Raw genomic sequence first — 24445 nt, forward strand, 5'->3', positions numbered from 1 at the left:
CATTACTAGGACTTATTTTAACTGAAGTTTTATATTTATTTAAAAGAAAAGTCATGGTATCAAAGAGATATAATAAAACTAGATGCAAAGAAACCATTATAATTACAGAATTTGGTTCTGCATCTCAATTTCTCTTCACTTTGGTTACGTCAAATATAAAGACAAGGGTCCACCATGAAGCCTACTTCCAGATGAGGTTTTGGACTTTTGTTCAATACCAGGCCTACTGACAAAAATTAAGGCAAAATATAACATATTCCTTTTTGGCATTTGTGCTCATGTGTATTGAAGTACGCATGCTGATATATGGTCCATTTATTTTGCTTTATGACCAGTACTGATATCATTTTCAATATTATATACAATGCACATATATATACACACATAAATAGGTAAGTAGGCAATTCCTTTGCTAACTGATCCATTCTACAGAATACTGCATAACATGATAAACAGAAACAACTCTTTAGCATTTCTTTGTTGCGTGTTATTGCATACTTCTAGCCTATTATGATTGCATATTATATAAAGTAGATCTGGTTCTTGCTTTGATTATGTTTAACAAGTGTAACCCTCTTTACATAGCTTTTGAATAACTGATTGATTTTTTTGATTTTCTTTTAATATATTTGTTTGTGATATTTGGCTGAATGAGATTTAGAGCATGGATTGTTTACTTATTTTTCCTTCTAAAAATTTGTTATTCGTGATTTCTCACCAAGTCGGGAGAAAAAAAATTAACAACAGGAGAAAAAGGATCTTTCAAATACTGCTTTTCTAATACAATCTGTGAAACACTGAGGAATCTCACAGATTTTCATGAATACTCAGTGATTATCTGAATGCTCAATATTATTGAATAGCATGAAATATGCTGACAATAACTTGGCATTTTTATCCATGAGAATATTTGCAATTTCTTCTAAGTACACAAGTCAAACACCCCCCATTCCAAATCAAAACACATGATAAATCACACAATCATGTACTGAATTGTATTTATTTTGCACTTCTGATCTTTCACTTGTACTCTGCCCAACAATCCATCTCCAGTGGGGCTACTTCTGACATGTTATAATTTTAAGCAGTCCAAAGGAGCAGCTCAAATGTTATTTTAGCATTAAAAAAAATTAAGTGACAGAAACAGAAGCTCATAAAAATGTTTTCTTCATATCTTTCCATATGCAAATCTATGCGCAATCAAAGATTTGAAATGACATGTTTGACATTCAGTGGCAATATTCTGGACTTACGTTTTACGTAGAGGCGCCCTATCATTTCAGCAGTACCATAATTGTTCCACACTTCACAAACATATTTGCCTGAATCTGAAGGACGTGTGTCTTCAATCACTAGTCCTGTGACTGTCTGCTGAAACCTGCTGTCTGGCTCCCAAGGAACATTGTCCTTCAGCCACCGATACTTTGGTGCTGGGTGCCCCGATGCTTTGCAAGGCAGCTCCACTCGCTGCCCTGCCATGGCTTTACGATGGTCAAACCCATCCAGAATAGATGGAGAGGAGTTTGCTGGGTCTGAAAAGCAAAGAGATGCTTTAAATATACTGAATTTAGGGGGGGGGGAGGGGTTGTTTTTTCAAGCAGTATGCCAATATTTATCTTTCTTCTCTTAGTTGCTGTCCCAGCAGTTTATGTACTGTACAAGTTGCAACTGTGTACCAGCCATCCAGACTGTGGTATCTCAGCAGTGATGGCTGAGATCCAGCAGCATGTCCTAACTAAACATTGCATAATTACTTGGAAGCCCTCCCACTGTATTTTTTCCAGGTGGCAACCGTTTCTCTGATCATTCTTCACGTTTCACATGTGACAAAAAAAAATAGCCAAGAACGTGTTACCTTAAAAATTATAACCACTATCCCTATACCACTCACCCAGAATTAAACCAACCTATTTCTCCTGCTTCTAAGTTGAAAGGTTTTGAAGTAGAAGAGTGAATTCTTCCTACGTCAAAATAAAATGGTCAAGGATACAAAATTCCATATTTATAGTTAAACTGACAGGGTGTGTCTACACATGCTATTAAAAGTTCATTGCTCCCAGGTGCAGTGTTTGCACATACATCCAGGATTTCACCATGTTGAGCCAGGGCAGAGCAGCCCCAGTTGGCAAGGGACCTGGGGGGTCAGCCTGCCAGCCTGAGGCTGCTCAGACCCAACTCAACTGGCTGGGGCACGAGGGTGGTACAGTGCAGGTCTAGTTGGCAGGCAGCCCCACACTGTAGCACCCTTGTGTCCCAGCCAGCCCCAGTCAGCATCTACATATGTGTTGTGGTGGAGTAAATAATTCTTCCTTGGGATAGTACTTGTGTTGGGGACTACTAGTCTACAGTGAAGTTAATTAGTTTATTCCAGCCTAATAGAAGTGCATGTATACACAGTGACTCTTAACTGAGGAACTAATTAATCATTGCAGTAAATGTGTCCACCGACAACTGTTTCCTACTCCTGTAGAGGAAGCGGAGATGGCAAATGCAATCTATAACATAATGCTCCAGCGAACTACTCCTTGTTGAATTTCTCAGGTAGCTTGTTTCCTGTGCAAATAAGCCTTGATTGTTATGCAAGTTGGGCTACCTCTATCCCAGCAAATTTTGGCAACTTCTCTTATTTGTGTTTGTTTCAATAGCTCAACAAACATCATAACTTGCCTGCTATATCTTGAATCTTGGATAGCAAACTTTTTTGGGAAGAGCCTATCATTATATTTATGCCCATACAGCACATAGCACAATGAAGCCCAACCTGGTTGAAGCCTCTTGTACTACTGAACACCCCCCCCCAAAACATTAAATATTAATTTTAAAAATACTTCAGTATTAATTTCAGTACAGCTATTGGTCTTATCCCATAACCTACTTTGCTAAAGCATCTTGATCATGGCAGCCTCCAAGTGTTACACTTCCCCCACTCTTGCATCTATTATGGAGATCTCTTTTCAGGGCATGTCCATACTATAATACAAAGTGCAACAACAGCTTGGGTAGACTTTTCTAAGCTAATTTTAAACTATCTAGCAGAGGTACTAATAACACAATATCTCTAGTAAGATGGGGCTCACCCTGAGCTGCAAAATCCACAAAAACACCAGGACAGTTACTTAGGTTATTAACTCACACTGAGCTCCACACTACTCGGGCTATACTGCTATCAATACCTAAGCTCCTCCCCTGCCATAGCCCGGGACACCCAACTGTGGCATGGAACAGGGGGAGTTCTGCTTCCTCTGAAACCCTGGGCACTGGACTGTGGCACAGTGCAGACAAAGTCCCTGCAGCTGAATGCTGCCAAAACCAAAGCTCTTTAGCCTAGATCCAAACACTCCACAGGCTAGATCCAGCCCACAGGCTGTAGGCTGACACCCCTAGGTTTAAACTAAAGCAAACCAGCTGCTCTCACTTTTGACTGATGAGCAGACTTTTTTGTAATGTATCTGCAGTGTCCTATATCAAAGTGTAATACCAGTTATAAAAGTAATAAAAAAACCAAAACAAAAAAACACACAATTAAATTGCAAACAAATGGTCCACAGAATTTCTCTACTGTCTAGATGCCAGCAGAAAGTTGAACCACTGAAGGCTGCAGTACAGTATGTTTTCCCAGAATGTAAGATCTTTCCCATTACAAAACATATAGACCAAAAAGCAAACCAAGCATAGAGAGAAACAACCAAACAACCAATGCATTAATAGCCACTGGCTCCTTACTTGGCAACAAAAGCAATAGCATTTGGTAGTAAGCTCTAATGTTTGCTTGTGGCTCTAAAAAATGACACTCTTGCCAGAAACATCTTGGATAAGCTAAAATCAACAAAGTGGTTAACCAGCTTCTCCCTCCTAGGTTTGGACTAAGAAAAGAGACTATAGCCAGAATGTGAAGACAATATATAGAGTTTTCTGTATATATGCAGCTTTATGCAGTTTGTCTTTAAATGAAGTAAATCATAAAAATGCAAATATGCAAAGGATGCTAGTAATGGTCCTTAAGCTCTGCAGGCACTTCAGCACACCTTAATCAGCATACTCACTGTTTAAAGATTTTCATGTGCACCATGGTCTTGTCTACAAGTGAATGAAATCACAATACTTTCTTCATTTCACAGGGCCGCAAACTAGACTCGCTACAGGAGCTGCACATGATGACACAGTATGTACCAGGCAGACTTAGGAGGACAGCAGGCTGTCCTATAATAGGAGGAATTTTATGGCCACTTGATCAAACCACTAAGCAGGTGAGCCGCAATATTGCTGCTGTCAGCTGGATTATATTGCTCATTGAAGATTTCCCTTCCTCCCCCCTGAGATCCATCAGAACAAGTAAGGTAGGTGATAAAGTGGTATTATAACTAGAATGCAACATGCACTGCATGCTACTGAATAAGTGAAAACTAGGAAAGTAGTATGAGAAGATTCTATTCATTCTATTCATATTAAGCTATTTTATTCAGTAAAAAGGGATTCAAATCAGTTTTACAAACTAGAATTGATGCTTAAAAATACATTCTGGCAGTGGTTTTCGAGGCTGTGTCTATCAAGCTTTACAGCAAAGTCTGGAACTAATGTTGTGACAATAAGCCCTGCCCACTCATGCATCCCAGACTAGCAATAAGGCTCTGGGTCTCATGGCACAAAAATCTCCTGGCACAGCTCCTGGCACAGCTCTGGGTATCCTGGCACAAAAATCTTCTAAGGTGATTCTGAGACAAGTGCCAAAGCAAGCCTCACCCACTTTGCACCTGCTGCATGCTGCACCCAGGACACTTCCAGGAGCAAATCCAAGACTTGGATCTTGAGAACATTCCTAGGCATGCATCAAAACTAATTCTGTGACATTTTTACTTAAACTGCAGTGTTAATGGGAGTGGCTGTTTCTTTCTAGTGTTCCTGGGATTACAGTGGAGATGATATATACTGGCACACATTTTGACAGTAGCAACAGGGCCTATGCTGAGACCATGTAAGCCATCTATACTGTCTAACTGACAGACTTGGAGTGCAAGAAAGTGGATAACACTTATTTCCTCAAAAGCAGTGTTTGGAGAAGGTACAGACATGGCCTGGGGGACACTAAACCTGATGTAGGTTGGAAGTCCAAATCTATTCAGTATATTTTTTTTTTAAGTTTTAAATCTCTCCCTACAGGCCAAGTTTAAAGTGGCAAAACAAGTCAAGTCAGTCCCAAAGCTGCTGCAACCATTGGGGTACATTCGATGGTGTACATCACTAGTGATTCTTTGGGCAAAGAAACCTGGTGGCGCCCATGTCCTCTCCAGATATGGATGGCCATTGGCTCACAGGAAGCTTATCTGCTCTTCGACAGGCCTTGTTTTTAGTCCTGCTGGGTGACTACACACCCTACTTACCCAGGCTAGCCCAGGTTGGGGTGCCAGTTTAGTCAATGACAATCCAACCACGGAACTGACTGTACTGGTGTACATAGTACCAGATAGCAGATCAAGAAAGGCCTGGCATGACAGGGGAAGTGGCAAAACATTTAATAGGCAATCCCACTGTTTCCTGATACTTTTGTGCAGTCATTTGAGAGCTATCAGGAGCTGAAGGTCTTGGAATATTTGTTTTTATTTTCAAAGGTTTTACTGGAACAATGAGATGCAGTTTGCACCCCCTTCACTCTACACCCATAACCTACCAGTTGGACTTTAAAACCAGATGAGGATTTCCTCTGGTACTAGATCATATCAGAGGGCATTAAGAAACAGTAAGGAAAGAAAAAGGTCATTAAATATCATAGTCCAACATCCTTATAGTTTGATTCACAGACCAAATATGCCTCATGGCATAGGATCTAGTTAAAAAAATTACATAATACTAGAGATCCCCTATACATGAAAGTGGCTCTTTTCTTGCAACCTGTTCTAATTTTTTATGTAGTACAAAGCACCACTTCAGGATGTTCATGGCACAGATTTCAGTATCAATTCCTACAGAGCTGTTAACTATATTTCAGTTAAAGAAAAGAAAGAGGAAAAGAAGCCATTGCATTCATTTGTAAACACCTGCAGTACAATAAACAGCAATGCATTAATTGCAATTCTGATATCTTAGAGGACCATTTGAAATAAACTCTAAAATACTGTGCTCAGGCAAGGCAAGGGTCTGTGAATAAGGACAATGAAGAAACAAGAAAAGATACTTTATTTGAAACTGTTCTGCTTTTTGTGGGGAATGGAGACAGAAATCTGTTATGATCTGAAGGCTACTTTTTAATACCATGTTAACTCAAAGATTTTGGGTTAAAGATACTGGAACATTAAATTCTGTACCTGAACTTGAAAAATATAATCCTGAAGAGTCCATCACCGCAGACTTTAGAAGAACATTCTATCAATTGTTCATGATTTTGGCTATGGTACTATTATGAAAGACCACTTGATGGCAAAGAGTAACTCTCACTGTGCATCAAATCTAGAATTGTGTTCATGTTACAGACATTTTCAGCTTTCAAACCTACCTAGGAGCAAATAAAGATTTTATCTATTGCAATGTGTCCAAGGATAAGTATTTTATGAAATACTATGGAAAAAAGTATAGTTGGTTTCCATCCCAAAACATTCCCCACAGAAAAAGAATACTTTTAGAAGACTAGCAAAAACACGTGTCTAGGATAAGAAGACCTTCCACATCTGCATTCACTGGCTTCCTGATCTTAGCTCTTAGAGTCCCCAACTTATTTGAGGAATAAGGGCCAAAAACTGCTGTTGGCTACACTTGCGCAATAAGAGTTATCTTGGCAACATTGCAGGACAATACACGAGGGAAGAATTCAGCTGAGAAACTGAAGTCACGCATTCAAAACCTGGACATGTTCAGGGTGTACTTCAGGACATATATACCTTCCCAGACTGACTAGGTCTGAGGAACTAAGGAGAAAAGACAATTCCACACGGGCATGAATTTTGGAAAAGGCAGAACGGCATTACCCATTGTTTCAGTAGGCAGATAGCTGGGTAGAAACCTTCCTATTAGGGCTGTGCAAAATGGCTATCTTTCCGTTCCATTTCAGATTTAGCTGTTTCAAAGGGACAGTGATTTGTTTTGGCATTTCAGATCATTGTTCCCCTTTGATTTGACTGAATCTGTTTCTGAGTTTCAACGTTGTTTTGGCACTGATTTGGATCGGCGGGGAGAGGCAGGTACAGCTGGGTGGCTACAGGTTCTCCCACAGCTCCTCTGGCTGTGCTTGCCTCTCCCCGGGTGGGGGGAGCTGTGGAAGAAGCCTCCATGGCTGCCCTGCCCAGCCCCAGCCCCAGCCCCAGCCCCAGCCCCAGTCTAGTCCTGGCACTTAAAAAAAAATAAAATAAAAAGAAGCCCTGCACTCACCAGCTGTAGCAGCAGCAAACAGGGCAGCCATCCTCCAATTTGTCTAAGTCACTCTGAACCCTAGCCCTACCCTCCAGCATATCTACTACTCCCCCAAGCTTGGTGTCATTTGAAAACTTGTTGAGGGTGTACTCTCTGCCATCTTCCAGGTCATTGATGAAGACATTGAACAAAACTGGCCTCAGGACCAACCTGGGGCACTCCACTTGATACCAGCTACCAACTAGACATCAAGCCATTGATTACTACTCTCTGAGCCCAATGTTCAAGCCAGTTTTCTATCTATCTTACAGTCCATTCATCCAGGCCATACTTCCTTAGATTGCCTGTGAGAACATTGTGGGAGACCGTGTCAAAAGCCTGGATTCTCCTTTTCCCTTTCTTAAATATGGGCACTGTTTGCCCTTTTCCAATCATCTGGGACCTCTCTTGATCACCTTGAGTTTTCAAAGATGATGGCCAGTGGCTCTTCAATCACATCAGCCAACTCCCTCAGCATCCTCAGGTGCATCCCATCCTGCCCCATGGACTTGTACACATCCAGCTTTTCTAAATAGTCCTTAACCTGTTCTTTCACCACTGAGGGCTGCTCACCTCTTCCCCAAACTGGGCTGCCCAGTGCAGTAGTCTGGGAGCTGACCTTGCCTGTGAAGACTGAGACAAAAAAGGCATGGAGCACTTCAATCTTTTCTGTATCCTCTGTCACACGGCTACCTTCCCCATTCAGCAAGGGACCCACACTTTCCCTGATACTCCTCTTGCTACCAAAATACTTGTAGAAACCCTTCTTGTTACCCTTCACATCTCCTGCTAGCTGCAACTCCAATTGGGCTTTGGCTTTCCTGACTTCATCCTTGTATGCCTGAACATTGTTCTTATATTCTTCCCTAGTTATTTGTCTAAGTTTCCATTTCTTATAAGCTTCTTTATTGTGATTTAGTTTACTGAAGAGTTCCCTGCTAAGCCAAGATGGTCTTCTGCCATACTTGCTAGTCTTCCTGCACATCAGGATGGTTTGTTTCTGCACTCTCCTTATGACTTCTTTGAAGTACAGCCAGCTTTACTGGACCCCTGTGCCCCTCAGTCTGGCTTCCCAGGGGATCCTGCCCATGAGTTCTATGGGAAAGTTGAAGTCTGCTTTTCTGAAGTCCAGGGTCCTTACTCTGCTGCTCTCCATCCTTCCTTTCCTCAGGATCTTGAACTCAATCATCTTGTGGTCACTGCAGCCCAAGTTGCCATCCACTACTACATTCCTCACCAATTCATCCCTGTTTTTGAGCAGCTGGTCAAAAAGAGCATGGCTCTAGTTGGCTGCTCCAGCACTTGCACCAAGATGTTGTCCACAACACTCTCCAAAAACTTCTTGTTTTGCCCTCCCAGCAGATGTCAGGGTGACTGAAGTCTCCCATGAGAACCAGGGCCTGTGATCAGGCAACTTCCACTACCTGTTTGAAAAAAGCCTCATCCATAGGGTTGCTAACCCTCCTGGATTGGCTGGGAGTCTAGCAAAATTGGCATTGATCTCCCACTGACTATTGAAAGCAACCTGGGAGACTGATATTGTCAATGGGTTGAACATTATGTCATGTTGGAAAAAAAATCTCCCGGAACACCTTCAGTCAGTTGGCAACACTACTCATCCATCACTTCCTCCTGGTGTGGTGGTCTACAGCAGACCCCTACCATGTTATAAGACAGAGCTGGAAGGGTAGCAATTTCCTGCTTCTTTTAAGACCAAACCTTGACCTCATTGGGCAGGATTTATATTTTCTTTTCTGCCTGGGAACACACTGGGTGTTTTAGATCATGGAACACCCACAATTTTATTAAGAGTGTAGGGGGTGGCCAGTCTTACTCTCTAGTATAACATCATAAAATCCCAGACTTAGGGTGCCTATGCATGTGACAACTTTTGCCATTTAAAGCACTCTAAAACTGTCACTTAATACATGTGGATGACTTTAGAATGCTTTAAAAATTACAGAGGTTGCCTTATTTAAACCTCATTTTATGTGTTTTAAATGTATGGCAAACTGTGGTAGTGCATCTCAGCCTACCTAGTTCAATTTTACTGCATATTTATTTAACTGGGGCTTTTCAAAGTGATAATTACTTATTGCTTCCACCAGGTGTAGCTAGCTCTGGAACCCAGTATCAGCCTCAGGCTGCGTTGTTCAGTGTCCAGTGCCCCCTGCCTCATACTCTATAGAACTACAGCAAGGCATGAAACTTGCAGCAAGCCATGGAATTTCTATTACGTTTTAAGGCACTGTCCCTTCAGCACTTTAAGTAAAGTCAAAAAGTTACAGCACCTTCAGAAATGCCTGTCCTGTATGTGTATAGGCACCCTTAGTTTCCAGCTCCCAGTCAGAGCACAGGTGGATAGAGTCTTATCTGACACATGTAGGCTCATGGCATTGTGGCAGTGGCAGTGGCTGCTGCTGCTGCTCTCAGTGGGCTCAGGCTGCTGTGGCTGTGAGACTGGCTCCCTGAATATGAGCTATAGCAGCACTTGTGGTATAGACACCTTGGAAGCCACCATTCTGGCAGTCCCTCTAACTTGACACCAGGGGCTGATGCCACCTCACCCACCCCTAGTTATGCTAGTGCTTCCAGGTCCCTTCACTATGAAGGGAGCAGACTGTCAACCTGAAGAGTTAAAATGTCATTAAACACACAGAACTCAGGATATTGGCTTAAAATGGTTGGGCTACAAATGAAAAATAAGAACATACTGTCTGGCCATCTGGCTTCTGATTTTGAAGCCTGTCAAGGGAGGTCCCTTGCTGTAGTCTGATTTTGACCATTGATCCATTCATTCTGAATATCCCTCCAACACTGTGAGTGACACTAACACCCTCCTTGGCTTTAGTCAAGATACTTGTGCTGTCCATCCTATTTTCACTATTCGCCTTTGTGAAAATGGAAATAGTATTGGACACTTAATGTTGGCGAGCACTAGGTATCTGCTGAATGAACCCTAAAGCCTAATCTCTTTCCAACAAAGCACATAAATGTAAAATGCATATCGAAGGGGGAAATAGAAAAAAACCCTTAAAATTATACCAAACTTTGCTGCTCAGCAGAAGTACTGTAAGTTCTTACCCACTGACATTTATATTTGGTTTGCAAGAGAAATGTCTATAAGTGCTGAGAGAGGCAAATTCCTACCTTGTCAGCTCAGCATGCTAGAGAGAAGAATATATAGGATTTATTATACTCAATATATAAGGGTGCACCTGATACAAAAAGTCTCGCGCTGTTGCTCTGTCGTGTTTCTCCAGTGTATCTGTGCCGTGTGATACATCGGTAATTATACAATCCATCTTCATTCTGTACATCTAAAATATACAAGGCTCCCGTGGATGTGATGCGAAATCTAGATCCTGAAAGACACAAGAATTTACAGTGCTTAAAATGACTGCAGGTGGTGGCATCATCATCATCACCCTTGTTGTTGTTGTTGTGGGTTTTTTTGTTGTTTTTTCCACTGAAGTGAAAACATAGAAACTTTCATACATTCCAGCTCCCAATGTTAGATTTTTCTGTATCTAATTTTACTATTTTGTGACTGCCTGTCTAATAATAATTCAGGTAGATACCCCATAAAGCTGTAAGGACCAAAACGAAAAGCAGGGCTTGTGAATATTGAAGGAAGATGAACATGAATTAATTATCATCTCTATTACTATTATTAATAACAAAGACATTTTTCAAATAAAATAGGTAAGGAAAAGGGCTATAATGGAAAGTGAACCAGTGATATTAAGGGTGCATCTACATGTTGCCTTATGGTAACATAGCGATGCATTACATTGCTGTATGGCATGTTATGGTGATGTAGCAATCACATATGCCTACACATGATTGGCAGCTACATTGCCATAGCAGCATGCTCTACCCAGGGAGCATGCCACTGTGGCAACACGTGGCAAAATCTACCCGTGCGCCACACACCTGGCACAGTAACCACCCATACTGTGCCATGCTTTAGTATTTTCAAAAGAAAGTACTAAAACACAGTGCCATAGCAACGTCAGCATGTGGTAACATGTAGATGCCCCCTAAGAGTATTATTTTGTGGGGAATTATGTACACTAAACATTTAACTTTTAAAGTCCTCCCTCAAGATATATAATTATGCCTAATAAAGTGACATTCATCGACCAGAAGCACTAGAAACAGAAAGTTCCAAATAAGATTGGTAAAAAAAGAAAGATGAAAGAAGAGCGGAAGTTGCAAAACCAGACAGTTTTACACTAAATCCTGAAAATGTGTAGAAAGGAAAGACATATTTGGCAATGAAATTCTAGACACGAGGGCCTACAATATACTTCTCCATGTCTAGAGCTTATCTGCATGTGACCTCTGGGAAGAAAACATAGATACCAGATCTAACCGCTGACTACTTAGAATGATGTAGAAGGTGGGAGACTCCTGAATGAGAGCCCTAGATTAAGGGCTCAGTAAAATAAGGCACATGTTCAAATTGAAGAAAACAACAGTTGATTTTATAAAACAGCAACCTTCTTAAAATTCTAGAAACATCAACATCTAATTTCAGGAAAAAAAACAAACCAAGAAAAGGGATTGCTCCTTTTAAAGTGATGAGTTTAAATGGTTGTAACACAACTTGGCTTCCACAACAACTTGAAATGATAAAAATGTGTTGGGGAGTATCTCATCCAGACAATTTGTACAATACTGTCATATGCACACAAGCTCAGGTTTATAATATGGTATATGTACACGTGTGCTTATCTTTCACATCTTTAATCCATTCTTCTTTCATTGTAAACATGAAAGGCCTTCCGTGTACTTAGCAATGAAATAAATGGTTTTTTATTATTATTTTATTTATTATTTGGCATTGTGCTGCCAGAACCAGACAGGCAGCTGGCCAAATGTTTGTAATTGATGAGTTCCGTCTTTAGCATTCCTGTTGCTATTACTGACATACTGATCATGTTGGTCTTTAAAAAAAACAAGCTGAAAGAGCACTGTTGATCAAAAATTGAGGAGGTTGGTCTTCAGGTTCAGATACTAGATAAGGATTCTGAAATCAGGGTTTAATTCCTAACCTTACCACAGCTGGCTGACCTTAGAAAAAACACTTGATTTGTGCCCCACTTTTCCAGTAATAATCCTCATTCTCGCCTACCTCTTCTGTGTCTTGACTATTTGGATTGTAAACTCTTTGGGACAGAAAAGACCTTTTATTTTAAATATGTACAGCAGCTAGTACATTGATCTCATAATCTCATTTGGAATACACATTTAAATAATTGTTACTTCATAGAAAATTGATTTTTCCCTCAAACTTTTTGAGTATTAGAATAAATTGATATCAATAGGCATGGGATTATACACACATACATGCATGCACACAAACTGTAACCTTTTCTAGCATTTGCTACCTCATATTGAAGTTAGAATACAGTACAAGATTTTGAACTCATAAGAGAACATATACACTTCCCTCAGCTCAAACTGCAGATCGTTCTCTACCTATATTTTTTGAAAACCATGACATTAAATAAAAATAAGGGGTAGTATGTTGTAACATTATATTGTTCTGCAGATACTTAATAACTCATACAATGCATATATTTTTAAATTTATTTTGAAAAGTATATCCTCTTCCTGAATTATGGAAGGAACTAAACAGGAATGACAGCAGGGGGTGGGGATTTCTAGGAACTCAGTTAAAATCACAGCAAGGAACTGATCTTAGGAGCAAAGCACAGTAAGTTAAAGCTCATTCAACCTCATTCAACCTCCCTCTTTCTTTCAATAGTTGTTAAATAATAAAATATCTCTCAACTATAATACCATCTAAGCCTGATCCATGTCCTTTGAAGTCAACACAGCATTTCCCAGCTATTTCAGTGGAAATGAAGATAGGCTACCAGTTCATAGTTACTATTTTCTTTCATATTTATAGAAGCGGGGGATTTTTTGTTTGTTTTTTAATGATAGCTTTTTTGTTGAGCACTATATAAATATAATACATGGGGTATTGGGCTCCTGATCCTTCTGTCAGAGGTTCCCAATTTTTTCTTGAGTTCCCCTTTCCAGATTTACCAGTGGCCCTTGTACCCCTACCAGCATACATTTGACATTTTAACCCCTTAAATGCCAATTATTATAATGAAAATTAAATCCACCATTACACAATTTCTCCTGCTTACTCCCACAGAAAGATCTTACATGTGGTATATGTACCACAGTTTGGGAACTCCTGCTGATCTCAAGGCCCATCATGGATAACTTTGCTGTAGATGGGACAGAGTGAAGCTGAATATAAACATTACACTTAGACTGGTGTAAATGATCAGAAATCCATCTAAACCTGTAACTGTACAGGAGTTCAATGTGCACAGACTGGTCTAAAAATGGTGCAAGCAGTCTAAGATAGCCTTAGTTCAAGATACACTCTGATCAGATCAATCTAGATTAGACTGGTGCATCTAACTTTTGTACCAATTCCCTATCAATTCAAATTAGATCACTGTCCTCCAGCATCTTAGCTTTCTTGGTGGCATCCACTACCCCTCCCTTGCAGGGAGGTGTGCTAGCACTTGGGCTGCTCCAGCCTTCTCCAGCTGAATGCATAGTGGGCCCCAACCCTGAGCTTTCCCAGAGCTGATCCAGAGGAGCCTCGGGCAGGAGATCCATTGCTCGGTGCCAGGCCTCAGGCACTAGAAGCCCTCTAGCCCTATTCATCTTGGGAAGGCTGCTGGCCCTCAAGGGTGAGGAAGTCATGGTCAACCTAGGTGTTGTGGTGGACGTAGTCTTTCTGGACTTTAAGAAGGCCTTCAACACTGTCTCTCATCCCATTCTCGTTAAAAAATTAGGAGATTGTGGTGTCGATGCCTACACAGTCAGATGGGTCGCCAATTGGCTGGAGGGCCACACAAAGACAGTGGTGGTCGATGGGTCATTTTCGACCTGGAGGGTAGTGAGCAGTGGGGTCCCCCAGGGCTCGGTCCTCAGGCCTGCACTGTTCAACATCTTCATCAGCGACTTAGACAAGGGGGTGAAAAGCACCTTGTTCAAATTCACAGACGACACTAAGATGTGGGGAGAAGTGGGCACGCTAGAAGGGAGGGACAGGCTGCAATTGGATCTAGACAGGTCACAGGGGTGGACGGATGAGAATAAGATGGGATTCAACACTGACAAGTGCAGGGTACTGCACCCAGGGAGGAAGAACCAGCAGCATACCTACAGGCTGGGGAACTCCCTTCTCATCAGCACAGAGGCAGAAAAGGATCTTGGAGTCATTATAGACTCCAAGATGAACATGGGCCGCCAACATGGGGATGCAGTCAGGAAGGCTAACCGCACCTTGTCATGCATCCACAGATGCATCACGAGCAGGTCCAAGGAGGTGATCCTCCCCCTCTATGTGACACTGGTCAGGCTGCAGTTGGAGTACTGCATCCAGTTCTGGGCATCGCACTTCAGGAGGGGTGTGGACAGCATCAAGAGGGTCCAGAGGAGGGCCACCTGCATGACCAGGGGGCAGCAGGGCAGGCCTGATGAGAAGAGGCTCCAAGACCTGAACCTGTTCAGCCTCCACAAGAAAAGACTGAGAGGGGATCTGGTGGCCATCTATAAACTGGCCAAGGGAGACCAGCAAGCAATGGGAGAGTCCCTGTTCCCCCAAACAGTATTGGGAGTAATAAGGAATAACAGCCATAAGTTGATGGAGAGTAGATTCAGGCTACATATCAGGAGGCACTACTTCACAGTCAGCGCAGCTAGGATCTGGAACCAACTTCCAAGGAAAGTGGTGCTCACTCCTACCCTAGGGGTCTTTAAAAGGAAGCTAGATAGACACCTAGCCAGGGTTGTTTGACCTCAGCATTCTTTCCTGCCCATGGCAGGGGATTGGACTTAATGATCTGCTCAGGTCCCTTCTCACCCTACCAACTACTATGAAACTATGAAGTAATCAGCCAGGGCTTTGCAGATCTGGACTGCCTGCCACTGTGCAGGGTCAGTACCCACAACATCAATGGGGGGCACTTCCTCTCCCCCATCCCTGTGTCGTGTATGCACAACCTGCCATGTCTTGTCCACTTGATGTGCCTCCTCTGCCCAGGATTCATGGAAGAACTCTCTCCTGGTCTCACAGATGTTGTGGAAGATACATGCAGCAATGATGAGCTGCAGCAGGTTCTCTCTGTCCACCTTGAGGCACATGTTGAAAGCCCACTAGCATGCCTTGAAGTGACCAAATGCACTCCACTATCATGCAGCACCTACTCAGGCAATAGTTGAAGTGGTCCTTCTGGTGGTCCAGCCGCTTAGTTTCAGGCTTCATGATCAAGGGCAGAAGGGGGTAAGCTGGGTCCCTAATCATGAAGGGAGGAATGAGTAAGGTGCTGATAAAATTGGGGATCCAAGGAGTGTACTGGCCATTCTCCATCATCTCAGGGAGTGGAGAGATGTGCAATATGTGGGCATTGTGGGTGCTGCCCACCAAGCTAGTAAAGATGTGGGTGGCTCTAGTGGTTGATGATTCCCTTTAGAACAATGGAGAAGTAGCCTTTGTGGTTGATGAATGTCTGGGCTACCTTGAGTGGGCAGAGGATGGGATGTGGGTGCTATCCACAGTCCTCATACAGTTGGGGAAGTCCATGAAGTGGAAGCCAGTGATCACCTCTTGCCACTTGACAAGGTGAATGAAGTGGTTGGCCAAGACATTCTGGATGACCAGGCACACCTCCCAGACAGCCTCTCCAGCCATGGAATTGCCCACACCAAACTGGCTGGTGACATAGCAGAGACTGCTAAGGTGGCCAGGTTCATCATGGTGATGGTCACTCACTTCTCCAGAGTTAAGGGTGGTTATATGCTGACATCCTGGCATGCGATGTAGGGGATTAGTGGGTGACAATGTCCATGAAGGTGCCCTGGAGCATAGGAAGGGTCTGGACCCGCTGTTCCTTGTCCCAGGCACCCAGGACAATTCACTTACACCAGTTGCTGCTTGTGGCATGGAACCAGAATCAGTGCTCAATTGTCAGAAGGTAGTGCCAGAGCACCTCAGCATCCATGACATCCTAAGTGGCCACATCCTCATCCACCACATGAAAGTCAGTAGCACAGTCCAGGATGCTTGGTGGGTGAAGGTTGTGGTAGGTGGTCCAGCACAGAATGTCTAGAACCTGGCTCAGGGGCATGAAGCCACATCCCATGGTGACCAGCTGTCCCATCATGCCCAGGTGGACGTGTGTGATGCTCTGCAGCCTGCAGTGAGAATTGTGCAGGGTGACAAGCAGGGCATCATGCAGCTCCAGGGTCTCTGTGCTTGGGTGCAGGTGGCAGGATGCTGTGGCAGAGTGTGAGAAGACTGGGACACGGAGGCATGTGCAATTCATGACGGAGGGCAATCTCTCTGGGGCTTTTCTGGAAGCCTTGGGTGGGGTGTGGGGGAAGGGTCTGAGGTGATGTGGCAGGGGTTGGGGGCATGCTTGCTCATGCTCAGCAGCCAATCAGAGGTGGCCCAGGTGCTTGCCTGAAGGGCACGCTGGGATGCATGCAGGAGTGCCCCCAGTTTGCAGGCCTTGGCCAGAGCTGGCAACGTGCATGGCTTGCCCCACGTGCCCCCCTGCAAAAGGACCAAGACGTATACGTACTACTGATCTAACCTAGATCACTTACAGAAAATTGTGTAAAACTTGGCTCTTTGAACACTTAGACGTGGCCAGAATGGAGGGTCAGAAAGAAGGAATGCTCTATGGTGTATCTGTGCTGACATTCTGGGAGTATCCTATAACTTGAACTATACCTTTCTTATCTTTCTATGCTATTTTACCTTAAACAAGGATGATATATCTATTTCATATTCCCTTGATGTTTTTAATTACTTGAATACGCAGGGTTTGCATTTCTACACACATTATTTTGAAACAAGCATGCTACTAAGCATAGCATCTCCTAACTCATGTACATTATTCCTATAACTAATGGAAACACACATACAATGCCTATTACTAAGGTAAGGGACATATGTGCATGACTCTCAGACATCATAATGCACTTTTACACTTCTACTTGCTATAGGTAAAGCCTCCTCTCCCCAGTTATAGTTAACAGATTTCATCAGATGCACCTACAGGCCCATACTAGCCAAATATGGCCTTATACTAAATTCAAAGTCTTCTAGAAAAATAGTGAAACATCAAAGAGACTTATACATTTATTATCCTGTTGTCTTTAGATACACAGCTAAATGCTGGAAAATGGTTATTTTTATTAATCTCTTAAAAGTAATTATTTCAGAATAAGGCATTATACATGTTTAAACAATACCCAATTGATTTTGATCATCTTGCTATAGCATTTTAGTAAAGGAGTTTATAAATAAAACCTTTACATACTAAATTATCCAGATATTTTGCCTAGCCCTCTTTAAAGACAACTGCAAATAAAGAGCTATTGCCACAAGTCAGATGTTATCACACAGTATACATTTCTCACCAAGAAGCCTTGCATATAATTGCAGGATTAAAGCATTTCTTTTCCTCTCCTTTTCTAAATATATTTTACTTACTTACATAATGGTTTAATAACCAAGTCCTCTTCCTCTATGAAAATGCTAAACATAAAAGATGACAAAAAATAAAAGGGAAATGTATGTAATTTCTGTCACCTCCTAAACGGAGAGCATTTTCATTAAAACCGACAGGCTGTCAACTGCGACAAAGCCTAATGCTGAGCATTCTGTGTACTGTACTTCAAAAAGTGTTTAGAAATGTACTGGGATGGGGAGCGACATGCATTTATTATCCCATTGATCTAAGGGAATGTTCTGTTCTCCAGGCACATTTAATTTAATCGCTCCTACTTTGCTGTAACAAAATCTAATTCTTTTCTGAATCACCTTCTTAATATGCTAAATAAGATTTTTATTTTATTTAAGATGCATTCTTTCAGAGAAGGTGAAGCTTTTTTGCTTGGCTATGAGCAGGTGTCAAGGGGAGAAATCACCTTCATATCAGTTAAGAGGAATGCTATCAAAATATGTTCTGTAATTTATAGTTATTAATATCTTTGCTATTGTTTATATTAATCTCTTGAAAATGTGATTGTAATTTTAGAGCTTGATTATCAGAAGTGATGAATCCTCACATCTACTATTCACTTTAGATGCACTCTTTGGTGAAAAAAAATCACACCTAGAATTTGCATATGATGCCTTTCATTCTAGGAATTCAAACACTGAGCACTTTACATAACACAGTAGTGAAGTTGGCAAGTATTATTAATATTATGCTATATTACAACTATTTTATAATTGAATTGAGACACTTTGATGAACCAGGAACTTACCAAATGTCAGAAAATAAGCCAGTAGAAAGATGATACTAGAACCCAAGATTGCTGATCTAAAAGCTGTCCACATTGCAGAACTTTGTCTCAATATGTAAATAAATAATTAACAGACTTCAGGACCAGAAAGAATCATTTATGATCACTTATTCTGACCTCCTGTGTTTCAGCTAGTACTTCCTGTGGCAAGCTTGTGTCTTAAGTTTGAGCTACACCAAAGAGTTTAAAAAACATTTATTTTGATTAAATTATTTAACTGACAGAGAAGCCACTAGACCCAGAAGTAAGATGTCCCAATGGTTAAATATTCTCACTGTTCAAAGTGTGTGCTTTATTTCTGGTCTGAATTAATTCTGCATCAGCTTCTAGCTGTTGGTCTTATTATGCCTTTCTTTGTTAGATTAAAGAGTTTCTTGGTTATCAGACACCTCCACATGTAGGTACTTACAGAATGAGAGGAAGTTGCCTCTTAACCTAATTTTCTCTTGATAAGTTAAATAGATTGACCATCTTAAGCCTTTTACTGAAAAGTGGATTTTTCATACCTTGAAATATACTTGTAATTCTCTCCTGAAATCTTTCTAAACTTATCAACATCCTTTTTAAGTTTCCATCCCAGAATGATCCATATTATTGCAACAATGCTTCATGCAGATATAGTATATCCTCCCCCATTCCTATTCAATATTCTCTTACTTATGAATCAGATACCAAAAGCTACTGACGATTCCATGGTGACAGTGAAATGGTTAATCGCAAGAGTCCTCTTAGTCACAGAAACTTTCCATTCATTATTAACCATAACCTCTACTGTCCTTTGCAGAGTTTAGACTTTTCAGAATATGTCCATCTCATCCTTTAAACATGGCCTACTGTATTTTCTCCCATACCACATGCCTCAGAATAAAACACACAAAATGAAGGGGAAAAAAAGAATTATTCCATAATCGTGACTGAATTCTGACTACAGGGGATCCTGACCACAGGGCTGAATCATGAACAGCATTGCTCAGGCAAAACTAAAGAGTTAACCTGCTCATAGGGCTAGCTGCTCAGCCAAAAGCTACAATCAATTCCATGGAGGCTGCTAAAGGGTTAATACTGTAACTCTGATCTTGAAGGGGGCAATTTCATTCCTTTCCCTCCCTAAGGGCATTTTCACATGTTCTAATTAAAAGCGCACACGTGTTGTGTATCAGCATTGCCTCGTGTCCCACGCTAAAAAAATGGTGGTGGGCCACTATGAGCTAAAGCTCATCAGATGTGTTTTATTTCAAAGCTCCCCACCGCCATTTTTTCAGCATGGAGATATGCGGCAATGTTGATATAAATGATGCAGGAGGCTTCTGGGGCACATCGATTTCCGTGCTCCAGCAGACTTGATTAATCAAGTTAATGTTGTACAGCATCTCCATGCTTTCATCCCTCCACTCCAGCGTAGAAAATCAGCTACTCCTCTTAAGACATGCACCTCAATTTTGGAGGACTGATTCTGGGTGGAAAGGACACATGTAGTATCTGAGTGAATATGGTATATTCATTGTACCTAAACACAAACTGGCTGGATTAAAAAACAGGGTCAAATAAAACCATCTTACCAGGCAATCTGGGTCACTCTGGATATGTCTATACATGCAATTAATGCTCCTGAATTTTCTGTGCATTAAACTGTGCCCCAACACACATCTGAATGTGTGCCCATTGGGAGCAAATTTGCTACTGATGGGAGCAGTTTAGTCCCGGGCTGCTCCTACCCTGTCCTGCCCCTCCCCCCCTGCAGTTGCCAGGGAGAGTTCCAGGCTCTCCCAGGTGCCAACCCTGGGCTGGCAGGGGGCATGGGGGCTGGTCCTGGTCTCGGGGCGGGGGGTGGGGGGTGGAGCTGTCCCAGCTCTCTAGACCTGTCTCTATCTCCATGGGGCAGGGAGGCAGCTGCCAGGCAGCTAAAACAGCTCTCCCTGCCCCATGGAGATAGGGATGGGTCCCAATTTCTACATGGCTGGGAGTCTGTGTCCCACTGAGCCCAGACAGCTCTCCCTACCCCCTGTGCTCCCCTGCTGCCTAGGCTGAATGGGATCACTTTGCTCAAAGCTGGCATCTACACATATGCTTCAGTGCATTAGTTTAATGCACTGATTTCTAGTGCCTGTATCTAGTTACTAGAAAATGGTACATTAGATTCATCTATTGCACAGTAATTGTTGCACACATGTAGATGGTGCTTTACTGTGCATTAGATTAGTCTAATGTGCAGTAAAAAGTATTGTGTAGATGCACTGTCTGTATAACTAATTGACCCTGATCATTATTTACCACTCAACCAGATTTTGTGAGATACGAAAACTTTATGAACAGCAGTCTTGATTACTAGGGCACTGTCTTGGGAAAGGGAAATATGATTTCCTGCTCCAAGGATGAATTCTTTTTTTTTGCTTTAGAAAGCCATAAAATCTCCTTCACTGGACTTCAGAAAGAGGCTGGATAAAGCATCCATTTACTTGGAATGTTTTAAGATTAGCAAATCCTGCATCTCTCTGTGAGAGGTTGGAATAGATGACTCTGGAAATCCATTTCAACCCCTATGTATCTAAGAAATTAATGTGCATCCATTATCTGTGATATTAAATTCATATAGAACACAGTACTGTAGCATTTCTTTTGTAAAAACATATAAAAAGTACTAAGACCTTGAAAAATAAATAGACATAAGGTAGTTAAAATCTGGGGTCAAGCAATCTTAAAATTGTATTGCTTTAAGCCTTTTGGATGGCATCTGGAAAGAACACCCTCCATTTTACTAACTGCTGACTACTGCCCTAAATAACCCAATGACTTCATTAAAGTTTAGCTGCATTGGCAAATCTTGTATTAATTTCTGTAAGTGAAGAGAGGTCACATTAACAATTATGAAATTGCTCTTATGTAAGGTTTTTAATGCCTTCCATTAGACTGTATAATATCAAAGATTAAAATAAAATTTTACAGGTCTTAGTAATAAAGTTAAAATAGCTCTGTTTAGGTTTCCTATATGAAATTGTTCTCATGTATAATTCATAAGAGGGTATCTAAATGCTTTCTTGTGGAATTAGTTTAAAATATTCTTATATGAAAATGAGCATGTTTTAAAACTGTATCATTAATTATTCTTTTATCCTGCTTTCAGGGGTTTTTTTCCTGGCAGCAAATCTGTTTAATTTGAAATAGAATTGATGTTATTCTCAAGCAGGTTTAAAAATCATGTTTGGTATTCACTTTGCAGGAAACATATCTCATGGTGTTATGTTAGGCTATTGCAGTCTAAATTGGGTTGATAGAAATTAAAAGAACAGATGGTTGTTGTAATCAGCTGCCAAATGGTAATATAGCACAACTACCCTTTTATCAGCTGTACCTGTCATCTCCCAATGTCAAAGCCGCTTTAGCTAGTAAGATCTAAAATGCTTTCCTGGACCTGTATACACAAAAAAAGAGGGAGTGCTTCCCTCTGAACCAAACCAGATACAACCTATAACTCAGTTTTATAGCTTGTCAAAGCAAAACAATCTGCTATTCCAGGCAGGGAAATGTGCTAGAAGAAGTCATGATTAAAACGGTGCTTCGAAGCCACAGTCCTGGAAACACCAGCGTATATGAAGCAGAGGTTAGATTGGAGGAAAACCATGGTAGTACTTTTTTGACCTCCTTTACAAAAGATGTGCCCTCCTTGAGAGTCAAAACAGGATGTTGCTCATAATATTTTTTACAGATGTTCAAAAGATGATCGTGCATATTTATGAGCAATACTAGGTGCCTTTCAGAGGGGCTGAGCAAATCCACTGGTCCTACTCAGTGCCTCAAGCATAGTTCCTTCTTGACTGGGAGGAATATCATATTGGCAAACAAACATGTTTCTAAAAGAGATAATATAAGGTTTGAACTTACATGTCTGCTACTTCGCAGTAACAACTTGTGTGCATGCTTTTACCCTATGTCAATGCAAGATAGCTTATCCCTTTATGAAAACTGGATAAGAAAGTACACATGGATATTTACTATACGTGTCCATACTTTTCCATTTTGGCTTACCTCGCAATAAGTTACTGATTCCCAAAGGGGTGTTGTCTTTCAACTGCTACTGCAATGAGTGGTCACTCAGTAAAGTCTACAGATCTGCCCTCCCTTCTGCTTCTGGCATAAGGAATGAAGCAAGTAAAGCTGACACTTAAATCATGAGTGATACGTGACTAAGTTAATGCCTCACCATGGCAGATAAGGCAGTTCAAACCTCTGATCCACTGGTCCAGGCTCTCTGATGACTCAACAGTGTGTCTGTTTATATCTGCTTTGGTCTATATATTTGAAGCTCTTTTTAGAACTGTAACAGCTAGAGTTACCTTTTCTTCCTTCCCCCTACCTTGTTTAGACCTTTCCCCCAACAGGAAAGATGAACCATTATAAAACAAAAGACTGGCTTTAGATAGGTACTCTTACAGCATAGAGATGCATTAACAGTTTTCAGTCCTGATACAAAATTTGGATGCTTAACTTTATGTACATAAGTAATCTCGTGGGCAAATGTTTGCAGATTTGTGGCCTAAGTTAGTTTCACCTGTAGCCTAGACAGACCTTAAATTCTTGTTTTCTTCACGAGTTGAGTAATTCAATTTACACTCAAAGACAGAAGTTTCTGGTCTTTTAATAATACCAGTTCCCACCCCACTCTTCCTTCACAAAGCAAAGCAAAGCAAAGCAAAGCAAAACATCTTACCAAAACTCTCTTTCAAGGAGCTGGTGGTTTGATGCATTGAATTTTGTAGCAGTTTATCCATAAAACACACTTAAGGGGTGCGTGTACACGAGACACTTAATGTGCAGCAGACTGATTGACTGTGCATTGCAACATCATGGCAAAAACCATGCTATTAGGCTAATGTGCAGTAGCATTAGTCTACTGCACATTAACCATCACAAAAAAGCATGCCATCATGATAGTGGGCAGCAGGGCAGAGTATGGCAAGACATGGCTCCAGAGCCCAGGTAGTGGGCACTGCTGCAGTTCACCCTTCCCCAACAACCAGCTTAATTCAGAAATAGAGGCAAAAATGGGACAAGTGGAAGTGGCACTCAACCTCTGGGCTCTACAGCTGTGTAAAAGCGGGTCTGAGCACTGCCACTGCTCATCCCTTCTTCATCCCCGCTGCTGAGTTTGGGGCAGGGGATGAGGAAGGATGCAGGAGGGAGAACGGTGGAACTCATCACCTGGACTCTGGAGCCTTGTCAAAGCAGGGGCTCTGGCCAGACCTTGTGACAACTAGCTGGTGAGCTCAGAGCTCACTGGCACTTAGGCTTGTGGCAAGGGGGAGGATGTGGCCACAAACCTGTTGGCAGTGTGGCTCATGTGCACTGAAGTCACTTCACTGTGCATGCACTACACTCCGTTTGCTGTGTTTTGGATCTGCCCACAGAAAGTTACATAATGGCACTTGTACTCTGGTGGTGAGCAATATCCCTAAGTGCAAGCATCACTACTGCTCTTCAAAAACATTGCAAAAGGATGAAGTAAAAGGCTACTGATATCCATAAGAGGGAGCCGTTGGTAGTGTGACAAGGCCTTTTTGGTGGAGAAGTTTAACATGTGACTATATGTTAGTACAACATTATTCTACTGACCTTTTTTTTTCCAACAGCAGCACACTGATGACTCACATTCAGTTTAGTGTTTATGGCATTTATCCACCCATTCTGACTAGCATGTGGTTAATTTATT

The 24445-nt window shown here is 41.7% G+C and overlaps 1 protein-coding gene across 1 annotated transcript in view; it reads right to left on the bottom strand.

Annotated features, from left to right (window-relative positions):
• DSCAM (DS cell adhesion molecule) overlaps window positions 1-24445 on the bottom strand; it is a 717333-nt gene that overhangs the window by 273931 nt on the left and 418957 nt on the right. The window contains exons 4-5 of the mRNA XM_059720751.1: window positions 10596-10742; window positions 1254-1532 (exon numbers count right to left, since the gene is read on the bottom strand). Of these exons, the coding sequence (XP_059576734.1) occupies window positions 1254-1532; window positions 10596-10742 (426 nt within the window). The remainder of the gene's footprint in view (window positions 1-1253; window positions 1533-10595; window positions 10743-24445) is intronic.

The sequence above is a fragment of the Alligator mississippiensis genome, chromosome 1, assembly GCF_030867095.1.
Source record: "Alligator mississippiensis isolate rAllMis1 chromosome 1, rAllMis1, whole genome shotgun sequence".
Taxonomy (NCBI): domain Eukaryota; kingdom Metazoa; phylum Chordata; order Crocodylia; family Alligatoridae; genus Alligator; species Alligator mississippiensis.